This window comes from Bufo gargarizans, unplaced genomic scaffold (assembly GCF_014858855.1).
Source record: "Bufo gargarizans isolate SCDJY-AF-19 unplaced genomic scaffold, ASM1485885v1 original_scaffold_1381_pilon, whole genome shotgun sequence".
NCBI lineage: Eukaryota > Metazoa > Chordata > Amphibia > Anura > Bufonidae > Bufo > Bufo gargarizans.
In genome coordinates, this window is record NW_025334330.1 from 154,330 (window position 1) to 181,285 (window position 26,956).

Genomic DNA, 26,956 nt, shown 5'->3' on the forward strand with positions numbered 1-26,956 from the left:
TATGTAAATGAGGCAAGTAAGGAACCCAAGGGGCTGTTACTAACGTTTCTGGAGCCCTGCCACGCTCACTGAGAAGGAGCCCAGCACCGCCCTGCATCCTCCGAATCTCCTCCGTGCTCCCCGAGGTCACCAAGTTAGAGCGCCGTAATCTTGTGCATGCGTGAGTACGTGGCATGTCAGTGTCAGCATAGTGTTCCTTCCCTGTGCTGGCATCAGCCTCAGGGAACGAACTGCGCATGCGCTAGCTGCAAGATTACGGTGCTCTAACTTTGTGACATCTGGGCTAAAGGAGGAGATTCGGAGTATGCGGGCGGTGCTGGGCTCATTCACATTGGGCGTGGCTGGGCTCCAGAAACATTAGTAACAGCCTCTTGGGCTCCTTACTTGCCTCATTTACATATATAAAAAAACATCTTTTTGCCTAAATAAAAGCACTCAGAGCTATGGGGAATGTATATTGCGGACGTGCTAGTGGCCATCTAGCAGCACATGTCCGCAGCTCTATAGGCAAAATCCAGGTAACAGAATCCCTTTAAGGATTTCCTGGCTAATTTTTGCACTTTTGAGCAGTTTTTCCGCAATGCTATCAGTTGGAATAGAATCTTTATTAGGTGTATTATTAGATGTTTTACACTTTGCCAGTCCTCTAGTTATTTTAGGCGTCACCAGGCTACACTCCAAATGGTGATTACTACATGTACCTACAGGGGTTACAAATGAACTGTTCTCAATCATAACAGTCCATTAGAAGCATATAACAGTGAAGCCTCTCGAATATGTATATTCTGCACAATGCACCACTCTCTCTGTATGGACAGCCATAGAGGACAGGCTGTCAGTCACTGATAGGAATCCCTGCCCAGAATGAGCAGGGATTTACTGTAAATGACTGATTCCACTTTTTCCACAAACCTATATAATCAATCTGCTCAGCTCCTCCTGCTCTATAACCTGCTGCCTGCAGATTAAACAGCATGTTCAACATGACACGTTCCATCCTACATATGGCTACTTTCCTATGAGTTCCATAAAAGCAAGATGTGGCAGCAAGAGTTTATTCGCACAACCGGATCATTTCAGCATATCTGCACAGACATCTGCATTCCTGAGTGAGCGCTCACTCCTTTCCTGTGGAAACGCTGAGAACACGTGTATGCCATGCGTGCCAGCTGGTGAGTAAATAAAATTAATATTAATTAGTGCTCTGCACTTACTACCCTACAGTCACTTGAAATTCCAACTCCCTCTACACAGATAAGCGGTGGAGTGATGTCAGCAACCTCCTCCGAGTTCACTTTTACCAGTTGGCATCTCTACAGTGATTCACTTGTGCCTTCAATAGCAACTATTTCTCTTTACACCAACAGTGTGCGCTCAATGAATTATACTTGTCTTAGGGCTCAAGCCCACGAACGTAAGGGCTCCGTGCCTGTGCTGCGGACCGCATACGGTGGTTCCGCAATACACGGGTCACCAGCCGTGTGCATTCCGCATCACTGATGCGGACCCATTCACTTGAATGGGTCCGCAAATCCGGAGATGCGCTGCGGAAGCACGGATCAGAACCCCACGGAAGCACTACGGAAAAAAATGCAGATCAGATGCGGACCAAAAACACAGTCATGTGAATGGGGCCTAAAAGGACCATTATTACATACATTGGGTTATACTCACCTGTGGCACTGCAATGAGTTAGGCACTGGCCTTAAACCTGCAACCAGTCAATATTTTATTGTAAAGATATCTATTTTTTATCATTCTCCATTTAGATCAGGAAATGAATTCCTGAAGCGGTTAGCCACTCTGTCTGGAGGGAGATACCATTCTCGACATGGGGATATGGATGGACACTACGTTGCACACAGGATGCTGACTGAAGGCTTCACCGATGAAGATGTATGTATTGTTTTGTTCTGATCTGTCCAAATGCATTAGACAGCTATTGGCCGATTGCTTGGTGATCCAAATAGTCATACAGTCCTGATCAAAAGTTTAAGACCACTTAAGAATTGCAAAAAATCCTATTTAGCACGGCTGGATCTTAACAAGGTTCCAAGTAGAGCTTCAACATGCAACAAGAAGTGAGACAAAACATTTTTTGAGCATTCAATTAATTGAAAATAACGATTAAACTGAAACAGGCTGTTTTTTAGCTGATCAAAAGTTTAGGACCACATGCCTTTAAAAGGCCAAATCTGTGCAAAGATGTGGATTCATTGTCATTGTCTGTCAGGTAGTCACACGTTGTGATGGCAAATGCAAAAAAAACTCTCCCTTTTTGGACGTGGTCGGGTTGTTGAACTGCATAAGCAGGGTCTCTCGCAGCGCGCCATCTCTGCTGAGGTGGGACGCAGTAAGACAGTCTTTTGGAATTTCTTAAATGATCCTGAGGGTTATGGAACAAAAAAGTCAAGTGGAAGACCCAAAAGAAATTCACCAGCACTGAGCCGGAGGATCCAATTGGCTGTCCGTCAAGACACTGGACGATCCTCGACCCAAATTAAGGCCCTTACTGATGCTGACTGCAGCCCCATAACCATCAGACAACATCTGAGACTGAAGGGCTTCAAAAGCAAAAAACTTCTTCAAAGACCTCGCCTCCTTGAACGCCACAGAACTGCTCGTTTGGACTTTGCAAGAGAGCACCAAACATGGGACATTCAAAGGTGGAAGAAAGTTTTATTCTCTGATGAGAATTTTTTTTACCTTGATGGTCCTGATGGTTTCCAACATTACTGGCATGACAAGTAGATCCCACCTGAGATGTTTTCTACGCGCCACAGTGGAGGGGGCGCCATAATAGTCTGGGGTGCTTTTTCCTTCAGTGGAACAATGGAGCTTCAGGAAGTGCAGGGGTGTCAAACGGCCGCTGGCTATGTCCAGATGTTGCAGAGAGCATTCCTCATGACTGAGGGCCCTCGTCTGTGTGGTAACGACTGGGTTTTTCAACAGGACAATGCTACAGTACACAATGCCCGCAGGACAAGGGACTTCTTCCAGGATAAGAACATAACTCTTTTGGCCCATCCTGCGTGTTCCCCTGATCTAAATCCAATTGAGAACCTTTGGGGATGGATGGCAAGGGAAGTTTGCAAAAATGGACAACCGTTCCAGACATTAGATGGCCTTCGTGCGGCCGTCTTCACCACTTGGAGAAATGTTCCCACTCACCTCATGGAAACACTTGCATCAAGCATGCCGAAACAAATTTTTGAAGTGATCAACAATAACGGCGGAGCTACTCATTACTAAGTTCATGTTTGGAAGTTGGATTTCTGTTTTGGGGAGGTTTAGGGGTTCTTTGGAGGTGTGGTCCTAAACTTTTGATCAGCTGAAAAACAGCCTGTTTCAGTTTATTCGTTGTTTTCATTAAATTGAATGCTCAAAAAATGTTTTGTCTAACTCCCATTTCTTCTTGTTGCATGTTGAAGCTCTACTTGGAACCTTGTTAAGATCCAGCCAGGCTAAATATGATTTTTTATCAGGACTGTATTTATGTGTAGTTGAGGGGAGAAACATAAGCTGAGTGGACTTGCAGCTGGATCTCTATCCTACCCAAATCCCTCATAAATGTATACAACCAGCTTATAGGACTCCTCAGTCCTACTTATCTCCTCAGCAGATTTGTACCTTTGACACTGGCTGACCTGTTACATGTGCACTTGGCAGCTGAAGCCTTCTCTGTTGGTCCCATGTTCATATGTGCCCGCATTACTGAGAAAAATTAAAGGGTTTCTACCACTTCGGTTTCACATATTTAGCTGTCAGACACTAGCGATCCGCTAGTGTCTGCTCTGCCCAACCATCCTAATATAATTGCTTTTGGGGCAGCTGTTTTGCTAAAAAAAGAACTTTTATTAATATGCTAATGAGCCTCTAGGTGCTATGGGGGCGTCATTAGCACCTAGAGGCTCCGTCTACCTTCAGAAACTGCCGCCGCCCAGCGCGTCCCTCCAGCCCGCCCATCTCCTCCTGAATGCGATCCTCCTTGTGAGCGTATGTATTCTGCGCATGCGCAGTGAATGTCTGACCGCTTCCTTGCTCAGACATCTCCACTGCGCCTGCGCGATGACGCCATAGTGCTCCGAGGAACAGGCGCAGTGGAGATGTCTGAGCAGGGAAGCTGTCAGACATTCACTGCGCATGCGCAGAATACATACGCTCACAAGGAGGATCGCATTCAGGAGGAGATGGGCGGGCTGGAGGGACGCGCTGGGCGGCGGCAGTTTCTGAAGGTAGACGGAGCCTCTAGGTGCTAATGACGCCCCCATAGCACCTAGAGGCTCATTAGCATATTAATAAAAGTTCTTTTTTTAGCAAAACAGCTGCCCCAAAAGCAATTATATTAGGATGGTTGGGCAGAGCAGACACTAGCGGATCGCTAGTGTCTGACAGCTAAATATGTGAAACCGAAGTGGTAGAAACCCTTTAAGTTATTATATGTAAATGAGCTCTCTCTGTAACTGCCTAGCATTGGTTAATCAAAGTTTAGACGATGTGGCAGTTGCAGAGAAAACAGAGCCTCTAGGAGTAATGGCACACCCTCGTTGCTCCAAGAGGCTCATTTGCATATATGCAACATGGGACCAACATAGATGCCTTCAGCTGCCAAGCGTGTGTCTTTTCTTCATATAACTGACTGCCAGGGGTGCCATGTGTCGGACCCCCGCCGGTTTGATATTGATGACCTTTCCTGAAGGATAGGTCATCAATATTAAAAGCCTGGAGAACCCTTTTAAGCTTTAGCTTGATATAAATCGAGGAGAGCAGTGAATGGGGAGATCTCTGGATCCATGTGAGGTACAGGGCTGGTTCTAGCTTTGTTAGAAAGAGATTGTCATGATTTTCATTTTGTACATGAGTCATGTGATAACCCCTTTAAGGTATACGCATGACATATACATTAAATGGATCCTTCAGAGTCAGACACATGCCATAGAGCAGCATCCATCACTGTGGAGTCCCATTGTAACAAGATTATTTACTGGACTCCCTGGGATGGAAAAGTGCAACGTACAATGTTTTTAACATCTTTTTCTTATATATGTTAGAGATGGGACAAAAACATGATATGAACAGAGCCTAAAACCAGCAGAATAGAATTTGTATATGATAATACAATGTGATTTTTATCTTTAACCGTTAAATTATAGGATCCAGTCCTCCCTGTGTTTGAAGGAGATGATTTAAAACGACTTGCAAAAGAAATAGACACAGCTCGCCACTTTGTCACCCAAGCCAGATCTTTCCAGTATGTATTTCATTCACATTGATATATCTCTTTCAGTGATGACACTTGTGGTTATAAAATATTAACAGTAACAAGAGATTACTTTGTACCTTCACTTAATGCTGTGGTATATAGATAGAAATATTCTGGATATATCTACATTTATCTGCCTCTCAGTCTTTGATCAAACAGTTATATTTAGGCAATGTGCTGTAAAAACAACAACAAACATAGGGTGAGTATGTTCTCAAATTGGTTACTGTTTCCAAATGTTTCCTTATTAGGGTGTGCTATGTATAAGCACAACACTACAGTGATCCCTCAAGATACAATGGCCTCAGGATACAATATTTTCAACATACAATAGTCTTTTCTGACCCATCGTAAGTTGAAACTAGACTCAACATACAATGCCTCCGACTTGGATCCAACCAATTAACGGCACTTCTCTGGTAAAATAGCTGGATTAGTTACTAGTTAGCAGCTATTCCTGGCTGTTCTATGTAAGGACTTGTTTTATTTGTCTTAGTTATCTGCTTATCTTTCTTAAATCTTCATCTTCTCTTATCTTGGATGACATGTTGGGGCTTTGGAACCAATTACTTAACAACACAATGGTCGTCCTGGAACCAATTAATATTGTATCTTGAGGGTGTATTGTAGGTGTTTAAATGTAATAGTTTTGGTGATTTGGATATTCAGCCGCAGATAGATCTCCCCACAGGAAATGCCCTTCTTCCAGGAGGATAATTTATAATATTGTATTGGTATTACTGCATGGCGCAAAAATCCTCATGGCTTAAAGCGTATAGGAATCTTGCTTTCTCGTGCATGGCATTGGGGGACACAGCATCATGGGTATATTGCCCAGCTGCCACTAGAAGGCTGACACTAGAAACAAAAAAAGTGTTGGCTCCACCCAGGTGGGCTATACCCCTCTGCCAGAGCCAAGAGAGATCAGTCTTGTTCTAGTGTCCGTAGGAGGCAGACATGACCTGCTATCTTTTTTTCGCAGGTCATCCTGCTAATTTTTTATTTTATTTTTTCTTATTTTTTTCTCTGCAGGTTTTGGCCTGCTGCAGGGGTGGCTCCATCGTGTTCCACTTTAGTTGCCCCCCTGCGGGCGCATACTCAAGTACCTGGCAGCCACCCAGTCCCCACTTAAAGCTGCTTCCGCAGTGGAACTCCGGTAGTCCCACGGTCCCCGTGTTGAGTCTGCCGAAGGGGTGGTCACTGCTGCTCCTGAAGACTTTGGAAGGTAAGTAGGGATCCATCCGTTGCGGGGGCCCTGTGATTTCCCCCATCACCCCCTCCCTCCTTCCATCTCTTGGCTTGTAATTCAGGGGTTAGAGCGCTGGACTTGTAAGCCAGGCATCATGAGTTCAAATCTACCTGGTTCCTTCACAATTTTACTGCAGGCTCTCTCATTCCTTCTCCCCCCCCCCATGGAGCGGGGTTACTGCATGGATCATACCTCCGTTTTGGGGCCACTCCGGAGGTAATTTTCGCTGCTCCGTTTTTCTGGGCACTCATTCCCCTCAGCACTGTGTCCCTCCCGCCCCACGCCTGCTTCCCGGCAGCTCCTTCCCACCTTAGCCCCCGGCTTTTTCGGCTTACTAGGCCGCTGGTCACGTGGGGCGGAGCTTTCTCTCCGCCCACTCCTGGGTTCCCGGGCTCTCTCATTCACCCTCCCCTCCGTGGGTGGAGCCCTGCGAGGCGTTTTTTTTTTTTTACTCCAATCCTGTTTCTGCGCGGGCTTCTGCCGGTCACGGAGGGCGTTCCCTTCTCTCTGCCGGCTCCTTCCTCTCCTGCACCCGCTCGCCATCTTGCTGCTCCTCTCCTGCGCTGCGGTTTTCTCCATCTTGGACACAGCACCATTTGGATCTGGTAGGCAGCCTTTTGGCTGACTTTTTTCCTTGAAGGCTCCATTCTAAGCCCTCATGTCTTCCCCCTGCTGGGATTTCTACTCATTATGCCTGTTCTCTGTGTAATAAGAAGTTCCCATGCGGCCAGTCTAACTCTCTCTGCGCACAGTGCCTCGACCCCAGACCCGCCAAGGCTGCCCCTGCGGTCCCCTCCGGGTCGGTTCTTCCGGAATGGGCTGCTACCCTGTCCCAAGCCATAGGGAACCTTGCCAGCCTTTGCCAATCCTTGGCGCAGTCTCTGGACCGTCTGCCTGCTCAAATTGCGGCCGCCCCTAGCAGGGACTCCCCCGCTGAGCACGTCCGTTCTCGCTCTGGCACGCGATCCCGCAAGCGACCTCGTAGGGTCTCGGCCGGGTCCCACTCTTCCTCGGACCATTCCCCGGATAAGTCTGAGACGGGCGAGATTTCTTCTTCTGCCGCTTGCGCTGCTCCTGGGGACTCCTCCGCTTCTGATTCTGAATCAGAGCGGTGCTCGGCGATGTCTGCGGCCATACAGGATCTCATTAAAGCCATCCGGGACGCGCTCCATGTGCAGGACGATCCTTCTTCCTCCTCCCAGGAGTCGGTGTCCTTCCGCCGTTCCAGACGTTCCGCTGTGGTTTTCCCTAATCACGCTCATCTTGACGCACTTTTGGCTAAGGAGTGGCGTCACCCTGATCGGCGCCTTCACCTCGGATGTCCCTTATACTTTTTCTGAGGAATCCGTCAACCTCTGGACGGTTCCTCCTCAGGTAGATCCTGAGGTGGCTCATCTGGCGAAGGCCACTACCCTTCCCCTGGCTGACGCGGCTTCCTTGTCGGATCCCGCTGATAAACGGGTAGACTCTTTGGCCAAGTCCATGCTGCTTCCTGGGTGGCCAATGCCTGCGCGATCTGGGCAAAACAGCTCATCCGAACCTTACCTCCAGACTCGGTCCAGGGGGAACTGGCAGCGCTTGCCTCTCAGATCTACCAAGCCTCCAAGTTTCTTTGTGATGCCTCTATGGAATCCGCTTGCCGCTCCGGCCGTGCGGCCACTAACTCTGTGGCCATACGCCGCACCATCTGGCTTCGTTCTTGGGCGGCGGATTCTGCCTCCAAGAAGGCTCTAATTTCCCTTCCCTTCCTCGGTGGGAAGCTTTTTGGGAAGTGTTTGGAGGAGCTCATCTCTGAGGCCACTGGCGGTAAGAGTTCCCTTCTCCCCCAGAACCAGCCTTGCCGCCGTCGCTTTCCTGGGTCATCCTCTCAGGTACAGACCTTTCGTTCCTTTTGGGACCCTTCCGCCCGACCAGACAAGAAGTCCACTAGGCCTTCCTTTAAGGCCAAGCCCTCCTGGCATGCCAAGCCCAAACCTGCTCGCCCCCAGTCCACTAAGCCACCTTCCGCATGACTCGGCCCCGGTCAAGGTGGGGGGGGGGGGTGCTTGCTCGTCTTTCAGAATATCAGGCAAGCAAGTGTGGAGGACGCTTGGGTTCTGGAGGTGGTCTCCTCCGGATACAAGATCGAATTTTCCGGTCTTCCGTCGGGACGGTTCTTCCTGACGTCGCCCCCAAATTCCACCGCCTGGGCAGATGAGTTTTTTCGGGCCATTCGTTCCCTTCGCTCTCTAGGGGTCATCGTTCCGGAATCAAAACGCTTTCAGGGGTTCTACTCGAACCTGTTTACGGTTCCCAAGAAGGACGGTTCGCTCCGCCCAATCCTGGACCTGAAGGCGCTCAATCACTTTGTTCGTGTCCGTCATTTTCACATGGAATCCCTGCGGTCGGTGATCGCCTCCTTGGAGGCGGACGAGTTCCTGTCGTCCATAGACATTCAGGACGCTTATCTACACGTCCCCATTGCCCTCTCCCATCAAAAGTTCCTTCGCTTCTCGGTAGGTTCTCTTCATTTTCAGTTCGTCACCCTGGCCTCTGCCCCGAGGGTTTTCACAAAGTCACAAAGGCGCTACCGCCTCTCGTGGCCCTTCTCCGTGCCAGGGGGGTCGCATTGGTGCCTTACCTGGACGACATTCTGATCCGGGCTCCGTCATTGGAGGACAACCTGTCCAGCCTACGCATCACCCTCTCGGCTCTTGCCCAAATCGGGTGGCTCATCAACCACTCCAAGTCCTCTCTCGTCCCATGCCGGAGGATGCCCTTTCTGGGCACGATCTTCGATACTCGCCTCGGGCGGGTGCTCCTTTCCCCAGAGAATATTGCCTCTCTTCAGGCGGGGGTGACTCGTCTCCGCGACCCGTCCCCCTTGACCATCAGGATGTGTATGCGCGTCCTGGGCAGGACGCGAGACCTTCAATTGTTCATCCTATCCAGGTGGGACAAGTCCCCGGCAGGCCTCGAGAGCTGGACCAGTCTCCCTCCCGAGCTTTGCCAGGATCTCTCCTGGTGGCTGAATCCTCGGACGGTGTCCCTGGGCCGGTCTTTCCTTCCCCACAGTTGGCGGGTGATCACCACGGATGCCAGCCTCTCGGGTTGGGGGGCAGTCTTCGAGTCCCTCACTATCCAGGGTCTTTGGTCTGTTCAGGAATCCTCCCTGCAGATCAACGTTCTCGAACTCAGGGCAATTTTCCTGGCACTGCCTCACTGGACTCCCGTCTCCGCAGTCTCACGATCCGGGTTCAGACGGACAATTCCACCGCCGTGGCCTATCTGAACCATTGGGGAACTCTAGACGTGGATCTCTTTGCGTCATGCCTCAACCGCAGGCTCCCGTGCTATGTTCCGCGGTCCAGGGACCCTCAGGCTCTCGCGGTCGACGCCCTAGTTCTGCCTTGGTCTCAGTTCGACCATCTGTATCTTTTTTTCCCCCCATTCCTCTGCTTCCCCGAGTGCTCAAGCGTCTCAAGGCAGCCAGAGTTCCGGCAATCCTGGTGGCTCCGGATTGGCCCCGCAGGCGTGGTACGCGGATCTGGTGTTTCTGCTCGCCCTGGCGACTTCCTCCACGCCACGATCTCCTTTCCCAGGGCCCTCTGTTCCACCCGCATTTACCTCAGCTTCGTTTGACGGCGTGGCTGTTGAGACCGTGGTCCTGTAGTCCCGTGGTCTCTCGGACTCGGTCACCTGGCGATGCTTCACGCTCGCAAGCCCCAGTCGGCCCGCATTTACTATCGGACCTGGAGAGCGTAATTTGCCTGGTGCGAATCTGGTCGTTTTCGCCCTCTCCGTTTCTCCGTCCTAACATTATGGCTTTCCTTCAGGCCGAATTTGATAAGGGTCTTCGCCTGGCTACTCTCAGGGGGCAGATTTCGGCCCTCTCGGTCCTCTTCCAGCATCCTGTGGCCTCGCGGGCCCAGGTTAGGACTTTTCTCCAGGGTGTTGCTCGCCGAGCCCCTCTTTTTCGCTTTCCGGTGGAGCCATGGGACCTGAATCGCGTCCTGGACGCCCTTCAGTCATCGCCCTTCGAGCCCTTGGCAGAGATCTTCCTGTCGTTTGTCTCGTTTAAGGTGGCCTCTCTTCCTCATGGCTGTCACATCCATCCGCCGGGTTTCCGAACTTGCGGCTCTTTCTTGCCGTTCGCCTTTCCTGGTGTTCCATCAGGACAAGGTGGTTTTGCGTCCTGTTCCCTCCTTTCTACCGAAGGTGGTTTCCTCGTTTCATATTAATGAGGAAGTCGTCCTTCCTTCCTTCTGCCCCAATCCTTCTCACTCTAGGGAGAAATCCCTCCATTGCCTGGATGTGGTTCGAACTCTTCGCCTGTATCTTTGCCTCACGGAAACCTTCTGTCGTTTGGACTCTGTTTTTGTGGTCCCGGCAGGCCCTCGTAAAGGTTTGCCTGCCTCCAAGGCCACCATTTCTCGCTGGGTTCGGTCTGCCGTCAAGGAGGCCTATGTCGCGAAGGGCCGGGCTCCCCCTTCTAGGTTGACTGCACATTCGACTAGGGCGATTGGGGCTTCTTGGGCGGTGCGTCATCAGGCATCAGCTTCCCAGGTCTGCCGGGCCGCCCCCATGGCATCCGTTCACACTTTTTCTAAGTTATACCATATTCATTCCTTGGCTTCTGCTGATGCCAGTCTGGGACGCAAGGTTCTGCAAGCAGCTGTGCTTTAGATTGGTGGCATGGCGCTTTTTTCTTCCCTCCCTCAGGGACTGCTTTTGGACGTCCCATGGTGCTCTGTCCCCCAATGCCATGCACGAGAAAATTTGATTTTTTGTACTCACCGTAAAATCCTTTTCTCGTAGTAGGCATTGGGGGACACAGATCCCCCCCCTTCTTGAGTTTCTTCTTGTTTGAGGTCCCGGTTTTTGCCTAGTTTGGTTGTCGGGTCTCCCCGGTTGAAGACTTGTTGGCTTTCAGTTTTTATGTTCAGGTGTGATGTTCCTACTGCTTCCGTACCGACTGATCTCTCTCGGCTCTGGCAGAGGGGTATAGCCCACCTGGGTGGAGCCAACACTTTTTTTTTGTTTCTAGTGTCAGCCTCCTAGTGGCAGCTGGGCATATACCCATGGGGCTGTGTCCCCCAATGCCTACTATGAGAAAAGGATTTTACGGTGAGTACAAAAAATCCAATTTTATTAATCCAGTTTAAAAGAAGCAATTAGATACAACGTGTTTCAGGGATATAACTTTCCCTTCATCAGTTAGAGAATTGATGTCCAACGTACCTGATGAACCTCAGCATGCTCCTCCACATGCCTGCTCTGGGTGTACATGCTTCCCCTAATGTTTGCTCTGGCTGTATGTTTCTCCCCAAGTATCTGCACACCTGCTAACCCTAATAAAGTGTCCCCCCATAACAGTGTGTCATCAGCAGATCCCCCATAACAGTGTGTCATCAGCAGATCCCCTATACCAATGATCAAGAGCCATTATCAAAAGTTTCAGCACTTCTGAAATCCCCACTATAATTTGCAGTATTAAGTTGCCATGGCTTAATCCTTCTTCATAAACCTCTGTCCATTTTAGCTCTTTGAGTCTTTTGTGAATTTCTCCGCTAAATTCCATAATTCTGGCATGCAGGACCACTGCTCTACCTCCTAATACTCTTGTATTCTGACTTCTCCGGTGAATCCCTCCTCTTTGTCTATCACTCTCTAACCCCCTAAACAGAAAACTCACCTTTTCTCACAACCCTTTCTGATTTGTATCTACCGTTTGTATCTTCAGTTTCATAGTCTACAGGCCTGTCTTTTCCTAGTTATCCAGTTTAGGCCTCATGCACACGGCCGTTGTTTGGGTCCGCATCCGAGCCGCCATTTTTGCGGCTTGGATGCGGACCCATTCACTTCAATGGGGCCGCAAAAGATGCAGACAGCACTCCTTGTGCTGTTCCCATCCGTTGCACCGTTCCGAGGCCCCGCAAAAAAAAAATATAACATGTCCTATTCTTGTCCGTTTTGCAGATAAGAATAAGCATGTCTACAATTGGCCGTCCGGAAGGCACACGGGCAGCTTCCATTTTTTGCGCTGTTTGTGGACCGCAAAAAAACTGCACGGTCGTGTGCATGTAGCCTTATACTGTGTATGCATTTTTCCTTTTACACTGCTATCTACTAGTAATAGCAGCAATTAGGTCATGCCATTAGCCGCCAGCAGCAGCGGCGCGTGTGTAGACAGGATGTGACACTAAAAGCGTCAGAGAAGGGAGCTTGGTGCAGGACCCAGGTAGTGCCAGTAACAGGTGGCTTTTTTCTTCTTTTTTTTATTTTTTTTACTATTGCAGCCTGTCTGGGCAACTGAAAAGGGGCTCTAGTCTGAGATAACCCTTTGAATTCCACTGGCTGTTGCATCCAGGCAAAAATAATTTATGGAGAGGTGGCTGTGTATGTGCGAAGCTTCATAAGTCATTTCTATGATATTTCTGAAAATGTGCTCACTGGGCTGTTTCCATCTCTCCATTCATTCTCCACTTGGATGCAGCTGCCAGTGGGTGACTCACCAGACGGCATGGAGGACCTCTGTTTTGGAAATGGGTATAGGTCCCAGAAGAGGGACATGCATGTAATTTATGGCATATCCTATGGATAATTGACAGTGTATCTGCAGACTGTCAATTTCTATATACCTGTCATCCAGAAGAGTTGACTGCTCAGTCTGTAGCCTTGGGATTCACATGAGCCATCAGATGACGGGATTCAATGTAAACACAGAACCTGCTGCTCTGTAAATACACAGATTACACGTTAGAGTGGGAAAGTGGTTGAAAATGGTTGAATGCAATAATAAAAAAATTCCCTGAAGGTGTCCACAGCCTTTAAAGTCTATGGACATCTTTATTATTTCCTTGAAAATTAAGCAACTTTCTAGATAGTATTCATGAAAATGTTCCTACCACTTTGGTACGACAATGTATGTAACTCCTTCACCTAGCTGCTGATGCTACTGAATCTTTTTTAAATCCATCAGGGTGAGCTTCTAAAGCTGCTCGCTGCCTTTGTACAATCAGCAGTTTTTGTTTTTTTTAACAAAGATGTTTATTAGTATTGCGTCATGATCACAAAAAGAAAGATGACAATACAATATCATTCAGCGAAATCACATACCATGCGATACATCTTAGTTCAAGATAGGACAACACAATACTATGCATTTTTCCCTTTTTATTTCCCCCTCCCCCCCCCCCCCCCTGCAATCCAGCAAAATAACATAATAATATCAGATCAAAGCGAACCTGTCAAGGGCACATACACACACCTCTCTGGGCGTTAACTTGGTCGTCTCAGCCAGTAACATTCCTGTCCCTATACCCCTTTGTCTCCTCTAGCTAGTCCCGTCTCATATCTCTACCGATCACAGACCTTAAGCTTACCTAGCCTTCCCTTAATATCTTCCTGCAGGTACCAAGCTGTTAGGGCGAACGGTCTCATAATCCTAGCTAGCTCTGCCTCTCCATGAAGTTCAACATGAATTTTTTCCATGCCTTATACAGTTTCTTCCCGGCCTCCTCCTTTCTACCTATTGCTACTAGCCACTCCAATTGCAGCATATGCTTTAGGACGTCTCAACAGTTCCGCCTTTGATGGTACCCCTGCCTCAAGCCATGCCGACAACAAACATCTCTTAGCTTCCAGAACTATCCTATGTCCCATTGCTGTGAGGCATTCATTCCGCGCAGGTGCACCGTCAGTTGACTCTACCTGTTGTCTGGCATGTAGCATTACCAATTGGATGTCGAGTTCCCCCTCAAAATTACTGCCCTCTCGCAGGACCGACCTCACCATTCTCCAATAATCCTCTAATTTTGAGCAACTCCACAGCCCATGTAGCAGATCAGTTTTGGGGGTGGAACATCTAGGACATGCCACTATCCTATCCGGCTTTGTACTAGTGATCGGCATAGTCAAAACCATACAAGGCAAAATGAATGATTTTAAAGTGAGTCTCTCTCATTGTTTCATTCACCACCGACCTGTGCAAAGCTGCTATACCGTTTCTCACGGTAGGGTAAACCTCCTCTTGATCTAATTTGTTCCCCCACCTCCCGAATATTCCCTTGGCGAAAGTGTCTTCCCAATGGCTCCGCAGACTACCATATAAAAGCGATATGGATTGCCTATTGCCAGAGGTGATGAATGTGTCAAATTTATTCCTAGCCCATTCGCCAGCCATATTGACAGCCAGGCTCCTACAATAATGCATGACTTGTAAATATGGGAACAAATCAGATCTCGACAGCCCCCACTTATCAATTAGTTCCTGTAGAGTCGCCCATCTATTTTCCTGAACATGGAACAAATCGCCTACCGTCTTACTCCCTTGATTTTCCACTCCCGGAACGACCTCTCCGACTGACCTGGCTTGAAGGCCGGATTATTGTGTAGAGGGAGGTGTTTCGATATCTGGTACGGCAACCTATACACCTTTCTAAGATTCTTCCACGCTATAATGGAATCCCGTAGTATTAATGAGCATCTAGCTAGGCGTGGCAGTTTAGGTAGTTTGGTATGGACTAATGCCCTCAAATCCCAGGGAGCCGCCAACTGCTTTTCTAACCTCAAGTTAGAGTAATGGGAAGTCTCATTGAACCAGTCCAGCAGGTGTCTACTCAAACAGGCCAAATTATATCCCCTAATGTCAGGTACATTTAGCCCTCCAAATTCCCTTCGCAATTTCAGCTTCCTCAATGAGACCCTTGGTTTTTTACCTCTCCAAATGAATTTTATAAAACATCCCTCCAAATTCCTCACATCTATGTGCCTTAGGAGTACAGGTATGGTCTGGAGTGGATACATCAATTTGGATACTGCTAGCATTTTGATTAAATGACATCTCCCCATTAGCGATAGTGGTAGATTCTGCCATCTGGCTAAATCATCTTTAATTTTGGTGAGCAAAGGTGGGAAATTTAGTTGATAGATGGAATGCGGAGTCCGTCCAATCTTTATGCCCAAGTATTTGATTTGGGATTTTATCAAGGAGCCGAATGCGCCCGTACTCTCCATCCCAAGCCTGTTTTTTTGGCCTATCGGTAGAAGTTCACACTTTGACATGTTTACTTTGTATCCAGAGTACTTCCCGAAACTCTCCAATGCCCTAAAGATATTATCCATCTGTCCCTGTGGCCTTGACATAAATAGAATAATATCGTCGGCAAACAATGCCGCCTTCACTTGCGACTTTCCGACTCTAATCCCTTCAAACAGGTCAGACTTGCACTAACTCTCTGGCCAGGGGTTCTAATGCCAGATTAAATAATAATGGGGAAAGAGGGCACCCCTGCCGAGTCCCCTTTTGTAGGTCGAATGGTTTGGATAAGTAGCCCTGTGTATAAACCCTTGCCTGTGGCCTGCGGTACATCTGTGACAGTACTCCCCGAAAGGCTCCTGTAATCTCCATTTTATCCAGGACCGCCTCCAGCCATGCCCACCTAACATTGTCAAACGCTTTCTCAGCATCCAGAGTGAGCATGGCTGGAGTCTCTCCCTCCTCCGGATCATGTTGTACCCTATCCATAACGGTAAGTACTGTTCTAATGTTCGTCACCGCCGCCCGACCCTGGATGAAACCCACCTGCTCCTGTCCTATCAAAGACGGCATTATATTAGCCAAGCGGTCTGCAATAACTTTGGACAAAATCTTTGCGTCCACATTTATCAGAGAAATGGGTCTATAGGAACCTGGTAGCAAGGGGTCTTTCTCAGGTTTAGGCAATAATTTGATGTAGGAGAGGTTAGTTCCATCCAGGGTCGCTGTGCCCCTAAACACGTCATTGTACACCTCCAGCAACACCGGTAGGAGTTGAGCACACAAGGCCTTGTAGTACTCACCAGTGTAGCCGTCAGGTCCAGGAGCCTTAGAGTTACCCAGCCCCTTTATCACTCCCTGCAATTCTGTCTGCTGTGACCTCTGCATTCAAAGCATGTCGTTGTTCCTCAGTCATCTTAGGCAATCTATTTCTGTCAAGAAGAGTGCTACCCAAGTCAACACCTTCTCCATCTTTATACAAATTTTCATAATAACTTCCCAAAATAGAATTAATTTCTGCCGGGTTATGTATGGTGTTCCCTACTGAATTTTTTAAGCTATTTATATACTGCGGTTGCCTCAAACCTTTCGCCAGATTGGCTAAAAGTCTCCCTGACTTGTTGCCATATTTAAACATCTTAGCCTCAAATTCAGAGCTCCGTAATAATTCTTTCTCTTTCATGCACTGCTCAAAACTTTGACGTTCCTCCAACCACCTTTTCCTATTTGAGTCCGTGGGATCTAGTTTAAACTCTGTATATGACATCCCAACTCTTTGGCTCGCCATTTCCAGCTGAACTTGAGCCTTTTTTTTAAGACCTGTCAGGTACCCCATGATTCTACCTCTCAACACTACCTTAGAAGCGTTCCAGAAAAGGCTTGGCGTGTCCAAATGATTAGCATTATCCGCTTTATATTCCTCCCACCAAATAGAGAGCTTTTCCAGGAACTCTTCTCTTGCGCAGAGCTGCGAGGGGAATCTCTATATGAAGTCAGGGCCTCTAGGGAAATCATCCCTCACCACTATTGTCACCGGTGCATGGTCCGAGATCACTAAGTCTCCTATATCCGATAATTCTACCCTATGTACCATGTTGTGGGTCACCAATAAATAATCTATGCGAGACCAGGAGTTTTGGGAGTGTGAATAGAAAGTAAAACTACTGTCATCAGGATGAGCTTGACGCCAGACATCTACCAATCCACCACCCACTAATAACTGCTGCAGCGATTTATCTTGGGAAGTCTCCCCTCCTAATCTTCCTTCATGTCTCTTCCTATCCACCACCTCATTTAGAACCGCATTAAAATCACCTCCAACCACCTTGTTTACGCATGCGTCACCTATCAGTCTCAACTCCAGGGCCTTTAGGAAGGCAGGATTCCCCTGTGTTAGGGCAGTATACATTGTGCAAACTATATTGCGTATTCTGCACTTGTATCACAGCATGTACCCATCTCCCCTGCGAATCGGCATCTTGAGATATAATCTGGCAGTTCAATTGCTTATTGATAAGCGTTATTACCCCCGCTTTTCGATTGAGTGACGGGGACCCAATAACTCTCCCTACCCACAACTTTTTCATTCTGTCAAAATCATGCGTCTCAAGATGGGTCTCCTGTAAGAAAACCACATCTGGCTTAAGTTTCTTAAGGTGTCTTAGAACCATCCACCTTTTCTGGGGTGATCTTAACCCTTTGATATTCCACGATATCACCTTCATGTCCGTCCCCTAGACTTTCTGTTCCTGTTTTTTTTTTTTTTTGATTTGTTATATATCCAGCAGATATATATGCTATCACAACCTACCGAGTCCGGGGTCCACGTCACTCACCGAAAGCGCCCAGAGAGGTCCCTTGTAAACAGGCGAACAAACAGATAAATGTTAGATAACCAACAATTTTGTGACACTGTCACTAACTCTTAACTTCCCTATCCCCCTCCTCCTCTAATACAACCCCTTCAACACCTATAGGAAACTTCCCTTTTTTTCTGGGTTGCGGGTAACCTCCCACCAAGCTATCTAGGAAAAAACATTCCTGCTGTAACCCCTTGAGGTCTCCCCGTTAAACATATTAGGCTTCCACCCGTATCCATCTACCCTGCATCAGGTATCATCCGCCTCACACATGCAGTTTCATTGACATGGCACGTAACACAGGACACTAGCATAACTTAGCGGGTAAAACCATAACCCTCTGCAACCAAACATATTGACAGAACAGTGCTGTCATATTTAACCAGCAGATATACCAGTCTCACGTGCACTTTGAGATCTCTTACAGACCCCCTATTGATTAGCTGGGAAACGTGAGTCATCTCCCCAGGTGGGGATCCTCTCTCCGGCCTGAGGATCTTCGTCCCCTAGCCCCAGGCTCCGGAGAATCTCCTCCTCTCTCCCTTCTTCGTTCCCGATCTCTTGTGTTCTCCACTCTGGATGGGCCTCTTCCTCTCCTCACGTCAGCTCCCTCCTGCTCTCCTGGACTCTGTATGGATTTAATCCATTCTTCTGCTGCAGTTGGATCATGGTAAATCGTGCTTGACCCATTAGGATGCAACACCCTCAGCTTTGCCGGGTATTGTAACTGGAACCTGCGTCCCTTTTGATGCAGCAAAGTGCAGACGTGACTAAATTCCCTCCTCTTCCTAGCCACAGCTGCAGAGTAGTCGCCAAAAAGTAAAACAGAGTGTCCCAGCAGCTTTAATGGGCCTTTCTTAGCCCTATATGCTCTCAGCAAGGCTTCCTTGTCACAATAGTCCAGGAATTTCATTATAACCTGACGCGGTTTAGGGCCTTGGCTTCTAGACGGACCCATCTGGTCCCGCTGATCCTCTAGTACTGGGCCAATTCTGTGGGCTCTTTCCACTTTACAGCGCCCTTCCAATCCCAGGGCCCTGGGTAGATCCTTTTCACAGATATCTAGCAGAGTCTGCGGTTTAAACTTTTCGGGTAGCCCCAACAGCCTCAAATTGCTCCTTCTGGACCGATTTTCCAGGTCCTCTACCCGATCATAAAGAATCATATTCTGCTTTGAGAGCTCATTTATTTTTTGAGTATAAGCAGCCGATTCATTTTCAGCCCTAGACACTCTCTGCTCAAGTTCCTCCAGCCTCAGATCATGCTGGGCGACCGCCTCATGCAACTGCTGTAACGAGGCAGACAAAGTGATGGTGAGTGTTTCTCTGATATCAGGGGCTAAATGCCTGGCCACCTCTATGGCCAATTTTTTGTAATCAATGTCCATCGAGGAATTCAGCTGGGCAACTTGCTCCTCGTTCTTACCGCTTTCTAGCAGCACTTGCGTCAGCGGGGATGGAGTAGAGGGGCGCGCGTCCGCCATCTTGTCGAGCATGTCCACAACGGCTCTGCCCTGTCCTCTGGAGATCCTCCTTTTGCCGCTCCGTAGCAAGTATCGTTCCATAAACCTATGGACACTGGAAGTTCAGGGGCCAGGTCGCACCTGTCTCAGCCCCCTCCTGCCGATTTTAGATGAGCGGGATCTAGTTTATGGTGAGAAGGTCCCGGAGCTCCTTCACGCTGCCGCCCGCATCCCAGCGCCGGAACCGGAAGTCTGTATTTTTTTTAAATGTTTTCTCCTCTTTTACCTTGTTGATTCCCTTTATGTATTTAAAGGTTTCTATCATATCCCCTCTGTCTCGTCTTTCTTCCAAGCTATACATGTTAAGGTCCTTTAATCTTTCCTGGTAAGTTTTATCCTGCAATCCATGTACTAGTTTAGTAGCTCTTCTCTGAACTCTCTACAAAGTATCAATATCCTGCTGGAGATATGGTCTCCAGTACTGAGCACAATACTCCAAATGAGGTCTCACTAGTGCTCTGTAGAGCACCTCCCTCTTTCTACTGGTAATTCCTCTTGCTATACACCCAAGCATTCTGCTAGCATTTCCTGCTGCTCTATGACATTTTCTGCCTACCTTTAAGTCTTCTGAAATAATGACCCCTAAATCCCTTTCCTCAGATACTGAGGTTAGGACTGTATCACTGATTTTATATTCTGCTCTTGGGTTTTTACACCCCAGGTGCATTATCTTGCACCTATCAACATTAAATTTTAGTTGCCAGATTTTTGACCATTCCTCTAGTTTTCCTAAATCCTTTTCCATTTGGTGTATCCCTCCAGGAACATCAACCCTGTTACAAATCTTTGTGTCATCAGCAAAAAGACACACCTTACCATTGAGGCCTTCTGCAATTTCGCTGATAAAGATATTAAACAATATGGGTCCCAGAACAGATCCCTGAGGTACCCCACTGGTAACAAGAGAAACTGAGGAGGCGGGAAATTATAATGGGATCATTATTATGGGGGACTTCAACTTCCCGGATATAGACTGGAAAACTGAAATCTGTAGATCTTGTATAGGAAACAGGTTCTTGGCAAAAACCAAAGACAATTAACTTTCCCAACTGGTTCAGGCCCTGACTAGAGGGACGGCCATACTGGACTTAGTACTAACAATAGACCTGACAGAACAACAGATATGCAGGTTGGGGGACACTTGGGAAAAAGTGACTATAAAATAATAACCTTTCAATTGTCATTCAAAAGAGTGTTTCGTCAGGGAGCACAAAAATAACAAGCTTCAAAAAAGCTAAATTTGACAAGCTAAGAGAGGCTAGTACCCTCACTAAGTGTGACAATGGATATTTTTAAAAACATCCTAAACTCTAATTGTGAGAGGTACATAGTAACTTATAGGAATAAAAAGGTAAGAGCAAGAAAGAATACCAATGTGGATAAATAGAAATGTAAAGGCAACAAATGACAAAAAGAAAGCATTTAAATTATCAAAACAGGAAGGTGCCGATGAAGCAATTAAAAAAATATAAGGACTGGTTCAAGACTTAATTTTGTTTAAAATTCTTTGTGCGCCATAAGAAGATAGCGACTGACAGTCTGCTAGTTTGAGTGACTTGTTTAAAATGTAGAAGTTAGTGGTCTTATGTTAGAATAAGATAAGCTGTGCTTGTGTTGGCAAATTACCAATTAACCCTAAAGAGTTATGAAAGGCATGGCTTTAAGTTTTAACTAATTATGAGTGTTATTTGGATGTGTGTTAACCAATGATGATACTTTGAGAAGTTATACCCAGCACACTATGTAGGGAAATAAAGGGGCTAGGTCCCGCCCACCAGTAGGATTCTGGCAGAGTTTTACCTGTGCACTGACCTCTGTCATTTTCCTCCATCGACATCATTCTCCTGTAACACGAGGCTTGGTCCCTTACTTGACTCACCATTATGTTAGCCACGACACTGGAGACAGAGAGATTCATTGCCAGAGAAAGTAAAACTAACCCTAATGTGTTCTTCAATTATATAAATGGTAAACAATATAAATCTGAAGGTGTCGGCCCTTTACAAAGTAATGAAAGAGAAGTTGAGAGTGATGAGAAGAAAGCGAATCTATTAAATATTTTTTTCTCCACTGTATTCACTGAGGAAACATAAACTGTCAGATGAAATGCAGAATGTAAAAGTAAATTCCCCATTAAAAGTGCCCTGTCTGACCCTTGAAGATTTACAGCGGCGTCTTAAAAAGATTAAAATAGACAAGTCGCCAGGACCAGATCGCATGCACCCCCATATCCTAAAGGAATTAAGAAATATTTTTGATATTTAAGGACTCTATATTGACAGGGAACATTCCACAGGATTGGCGCATAGCAAATGTGGTGCCAATATTCAAAAAGGGGTCAAAAACAGAGCACAGAGACTATAGGTTAAAGCTTAACACCTGTTGTCGGTAAACAGTTTGAATGTTTTCTAAGAGATGCTATCTTGGAGTACCTCAATGAAAAAAAGCAAATAACGCCATATCAGCATGGCTTCATGAGGGATCGGTTGTCAAGCTAACTTAACCAGTTTCTATGAGGAGGTAAGTTCTAGACCTGACCGCGGTGAATCAATGGATGTCATATATCTGGACTTCTCCAAAGCATTTGACACTGTACCACATAAAAGGTTAGTATATAAAATGAGAATGCTCGGACTGGGAGAAAATGTCTGTATATGTGTAAGTAACTGGCTCAGTGATAGAAAACAGAGGGTGGTTATTAACGGTACACACTCAGATTGGGTCACTGTCACTAGTATAGTACCTCAGGGGTCAGTATTGGGCTCTATTCTCTTCAATATTTGTATTAATTATCTTGTAGAAGAATTGCACAGTAAATCATCAATTTGTGCAGATGACACTAAATTGTGTAAAGTAATTAACATGGAATTGGACAGTATACTGCTACAGATGGATCTGGCTATCTTGGAGGCTTGGGCAGAGAAGAGGCAGATAAGGTTTAACACTGACAAATGTAAGGTTATGCACAAGGGAAGGAATAGGTCACCAGTACACTGACATGGAAAAGGACTTGGGGATTTTAGTGAACAGCAAACTAAACTTTAGAAATCAGTGTCAGGCCGTAGCTGTCAAGGCCAATAAGATAATGGGTTGCATCAAAAGGTGCATAGATGCCCGTGATGAGAACATAGTCCTACCACTTTACAGATCACTAGTCAGACCACACATGGAGTACTGTGTACAGTTCTGGGCTCTTGTGAACAAGGCAGACATAGCAGAGCTGGAGAGAGTTCAGAGGAGGACAACTAAAGTAATAACTGGAATGAGGCAACTACAGTACCCAGAAAGATTATACAATTAGGGTTATTCACTTTGGAAAAAAAGATGACTGAGGGAAGATCTAATAACTATATGTATATATATATATATATATATATATATATATACACATATATATATATATTTCAGAGGTCAGAGGTGCAATATTCGAATTCGTGATATTTTGCGAATATTCGTTATAAATTCACGAATTCGAGAACTTGCCATTATTTTCTTGATTGCGAAAATCGGCAATGTAATATGCGCGTATTGCGCGTGCAATACAGGCATGGGTTACTTTTGCAAAAATTTTCAAACTGGGCAAAAATTTTCAAACTGGGCAAAAATTGCCCCAGAGGGGGGAGTGTCATTGTATAAAAACATAACTTTTAATGTTATCTTACAAATGAAAAATTATGTGACCCACTGTGATACACAAACAAACATATAGTAGAGGACCAAGAATGGTACCCTAAATCCTGGTAGAATATACAAACCTGGTCCACCTAGTGAAATATGTGAGCAGTCTTACCAGACCCCTGTAGACAGTGGGATTAGCCAGGAAGGATATCCAAGAGACATTGAATGTAAACCGCACGGGAAGTCGCAATCTTACTTGGTATCTGTATAGTAGATGCAGACCTGGGCCCTGTATAACCCTACCAATTGGGGAGGGGGCTATTTTTCTTCTGCCTATCTATACAGAGCACCTGCCCCGAAAGGGGCGACCCATCCGGATACCTGTCCCTACCTTGGACCTGATCCCTAAGTCTCATTAAATAGCCAGTAAAAGAAATTCCGATGACCTCCCGACGTGGCCTGTTTCTGTCCGTGACGACTCTTCATTGGAGTAGGTACAAAAGTGGAAAAAGACGGAGAAAAACTGCAGGAGTGTAGCCTGCAGCTAAAACACTGGATCAAGCACTTAAGCTTGCATCTGCTGCCCCTGCTGTTTGTTTGTGTATCACAGTGTATCATTGCTTGTGCTCCAATGTCCTCCTCCTCCTCCTCCAGTTCTGCCCCCACAGGGCTCATGTGGCCATGAGATCTAGGCACTATGTCTCCAGTCCCCTGACCAGCCAGATTTACCAGCATCTGTTCCAGGACATGAAGCAATGGAATGACATTGTTCATCCCGTAGTCCTGACGACTGACAAATAACGTGGCCTCTTCAAAGGACCTGAGCAAACGGCAGGTGTCACGCATGAACTGCCACTGGCTGACATCGAAGTTACACAGGGGACTACTCCTGTCCTCTTGGATCATGAAGAAATTGTTTATGGCCTTTCTCTGTTTGTATAGTTAGTCCAACATATGGAGGGTGGAATTCCAAGGTGGAAACGTCGCATATCAGCCTATGTTGGGAGACGCCGTTCTGCTGCTGCAGACGCCGTTCAGCCGGTGTATGAGAGGCTGAAGTGTATGCAAAGTTTCTTGGCCATTGCTAGGATGTCTTGCAGACGGGTGGAAGACTTCAGGAACCACTTGACAACCAGATTTAACATGTGTGCCATGCAGGGTGCATGGCTCAGCCCTCCTTGATGCAGCGCCAACACCATGTTCTTCCCGTTGTCGGTCACCATGGTTCCGATTTTGAGTTGTCACAGAGAAAGCCAGGATTCGATTTATTGATGAAGGACACAGAGCTGTTCCTCCCCTGTGTGACTCCATTCGCCCAGGCAAACGAGGTGCAGTATAGCGTGACACCACCATGCCCTGCACATGTGGTATGCTGGAGGGGTACTGTGAATTGTCCCTGCAGTAGAGGACACGGTGGAGGATGAGGAGGCAGAGGCGGACATTGTCACAGGACCAACGGCGTGAGAACGTGCAGGCGGAAGAGGTGTCACCTGTCCAAGTTGCTGGTGTGGCTATGCAGGGACCACATTCACCCAGTGGGCCGTAAAGGACATGTATTGTCCCTGACCATAGTTACAGCTCCACACGTCAGCGCTGCCGTGCTCTTTGGCAGACACCGACAGGCTCAAGGACTGGCCCACCTTCTGTTCTACATAAGTGTGCAGGGCTGGTAGTGCCTTTTTGGCAAAGAAATTACGGCTTGGGACTTTCCACCTTGGCTCGGCACAAGCCATCAGTTCTTTGAAAGGTGCAGAGTCCACCACTTGGAAAGAGAGGGACTGCAGCACCAGCAACTTGGCCAGGAGCACATTCAGCTTCTGTGCCGTTAGGTGAGTGCACGCATACTGTTGTCTCTTGGCAATTGCTTCGGTGGGGAGTAGGAGCAGGAGCATCAGGACCAGCAGATGACGGGAAGGACAGACAGCTCCCTTTGGCTATGGTGGTGAAGCCTTGACTGCTTGAAATCAGGTGCGTGCCACTGGGTGATGCAGCGGTTGCTGCGGCAGGCTGGACCACCACATCCATGGTTCTCCCAGGCCACTTTATGGTGATGCTGCATATGTTGATGCAGCGCCGTGGTGCCAACATTGGCACCCTGGCTACACTTCCCCTTCTGCCCACAGATTCTACAAATGGCCATGTTCACCTCCTCCGGCGGCGTAACAAAAATTGCCACACCGCCGAGTAGGTGATTTTACTCCCAACACTCCGCACTGACTGATTGCTACCGCCGCTGCTTCCATTAACCCGGGCACCACTACTTTCTGGGCAGGTAGGCTCCTGCAAAGCGGGTGGTCTACCCCGGGCACGTTTGGCTCCCACTGCTGCCACCCTGCTGACTCCCCACCACGCTAGAGAATTGCTGGCTCGCCGCTGCCTCACGGGCAAGCTGTCACCCTCTTCTCCCAATGATGATGAAGCCCTTAATTCACCCGGCTCCCAAGTGTGATGAGCTATATCATCATCATCATCGAGTACTGTCTGCATGTTGCTGATGTCCTCGTCAACGGTCTCTGGGTCAGAAGCCTGACAGCTCGCAACACCCGCTCCTACGCCACTCTCCGCATCACTACTTGCTCGCCTTGCAGAGAAAGCGGCGGATGTCTCCTCCACATCTTGGCTGACCAGTAGCTGCTGACTGTCCTCTAGTAGCTCGTCCTCGCTGTATAGTGGAACTGAGCCCACAGCATATAATACTTCTCTGGCTGAGGGAACAGAAAAGGACAGAGGTAGGTTAAGGACAGGTGAGGGCACAGGGCCTGCTCCCGGGCTATGCCAACTAAGGGTTGTGTCTGACTAACCCACCGACTCTTGGCTGGGGGTGTCTGATGTCACTTGGGAAGAAGTGGATGACCAAGTCAACAATTCAAGAACCGTTGGGTTGTTGGTCAAGACACGACTGCTAGATGACACCGGGAGCTCAGGCCTCTCGCTGCGACTCCTGCTGTCACGCCCCCTTACTCTGCTGAAACCTGTACCTGTGCCAGAAACATTTAGGCCTCTGTCACTCCCCTGTGCAGGGCCTGGCACTTCTCTGTCTGACATACTGTTATATCAAATAAATAAACAAAAAGGAAATTAAAACACCCCAAAAAATTTGTAATTTTCTCACTTCACCACACAATGGCTAATAAGCCATTTTTTTCCCACTAATACATGCCAAAAAGGGCTTTAGAACATATAATTGCACTGCTGAGCGGCAAATAGGCCCTTATTTTTTCCACTTATACATGCCACAAAAGGCTTTAGAACATATAACTGCACCGCTGAAGGCAAATATTATATATTTTTTTGCAACTAATGCACGCCAAAAAGGGCTTTAGAACATATAACTGCACCGCTGAACGGCAAATAATATATATTTTTTGGCCACTAATACACACTAAAAAAGGGCTTTAGAACATATAACTGCCCTGCTGAACAGCAAAAAGGCCCTTATTTTTTTCCACTAATACATGCTACAAAAGGCTTTAGAATATATAACTGCACTGCTGAACGGCAAATAATATATTTTTTTTGGGCCACTAAGGCACGCCCAAAAGGACTTTAGAATGTATAACTGCACAGCTAAATGGCAAATATATATATTTTTTGCTACTAATACACGCCAAAAAGGGCTGTCATTTTCTCACTTCACCACACAACGGCAAATACTTTTTTTTTGTGCCATTAATACATGCAAAAAAGGGCTTTAGAACATATAACTGCACCACACAATGGCAAATAAGACGTAGAAATATTTCCTTGTAATAAACCCTGTTAATGGCTGTATCAAACAGCACCTGTACCCCAATAACAAGAACGGTTTGTTGGAATTACTGAGCTGTATAATGGCAATTATGATCTACAGACAGTGCAGCAAGGTGTAATAGGATTGTTACTAATACCCAGGCTGTAAACTCCCCTACTGAAACCTGTTCTGCTT

General features: G+C 47.2%; 1 protein-coding gene across 1 annotated transcript in view; it reads left to right on the forward strand.

The window, feature by feature from the left end:
• The window catches only part of LOC122923231 (von Willebrand factor A domain-containing protein 3A-like), a 135,490-nt gene extending 124,758 nt beyond the window's left edge, over positions 1 to 10,732 (forward strand). The window contains exons 31-35 of the mRNA XM_044273992.1: positions 1,770 to 1,896; positions 5,154 to 5,255; positions 6,296 to 6,488; positions 8,745 to 9,007; positions 10,328 to 10,732. Coding sequence (XP_044129927.1) covers positions 1,770 to 1,896; positions 5,154 to 5,255; positions 6,296 to 6,488; positions 8,745 to 9,007; positions 10,328 to 10,732 — 1,090 coding nt within the window. The remainder of the gene's footprint in view (positions 1 to 1,769; positions 1,897 to 5,153; positions 5,256 to 6,295; positions 6,489 to 8,744; positions 9,008 to 10,327) is intronic.
• Positions 10,733 to 26,956: the final 16,224 nt, after the last annotated feature.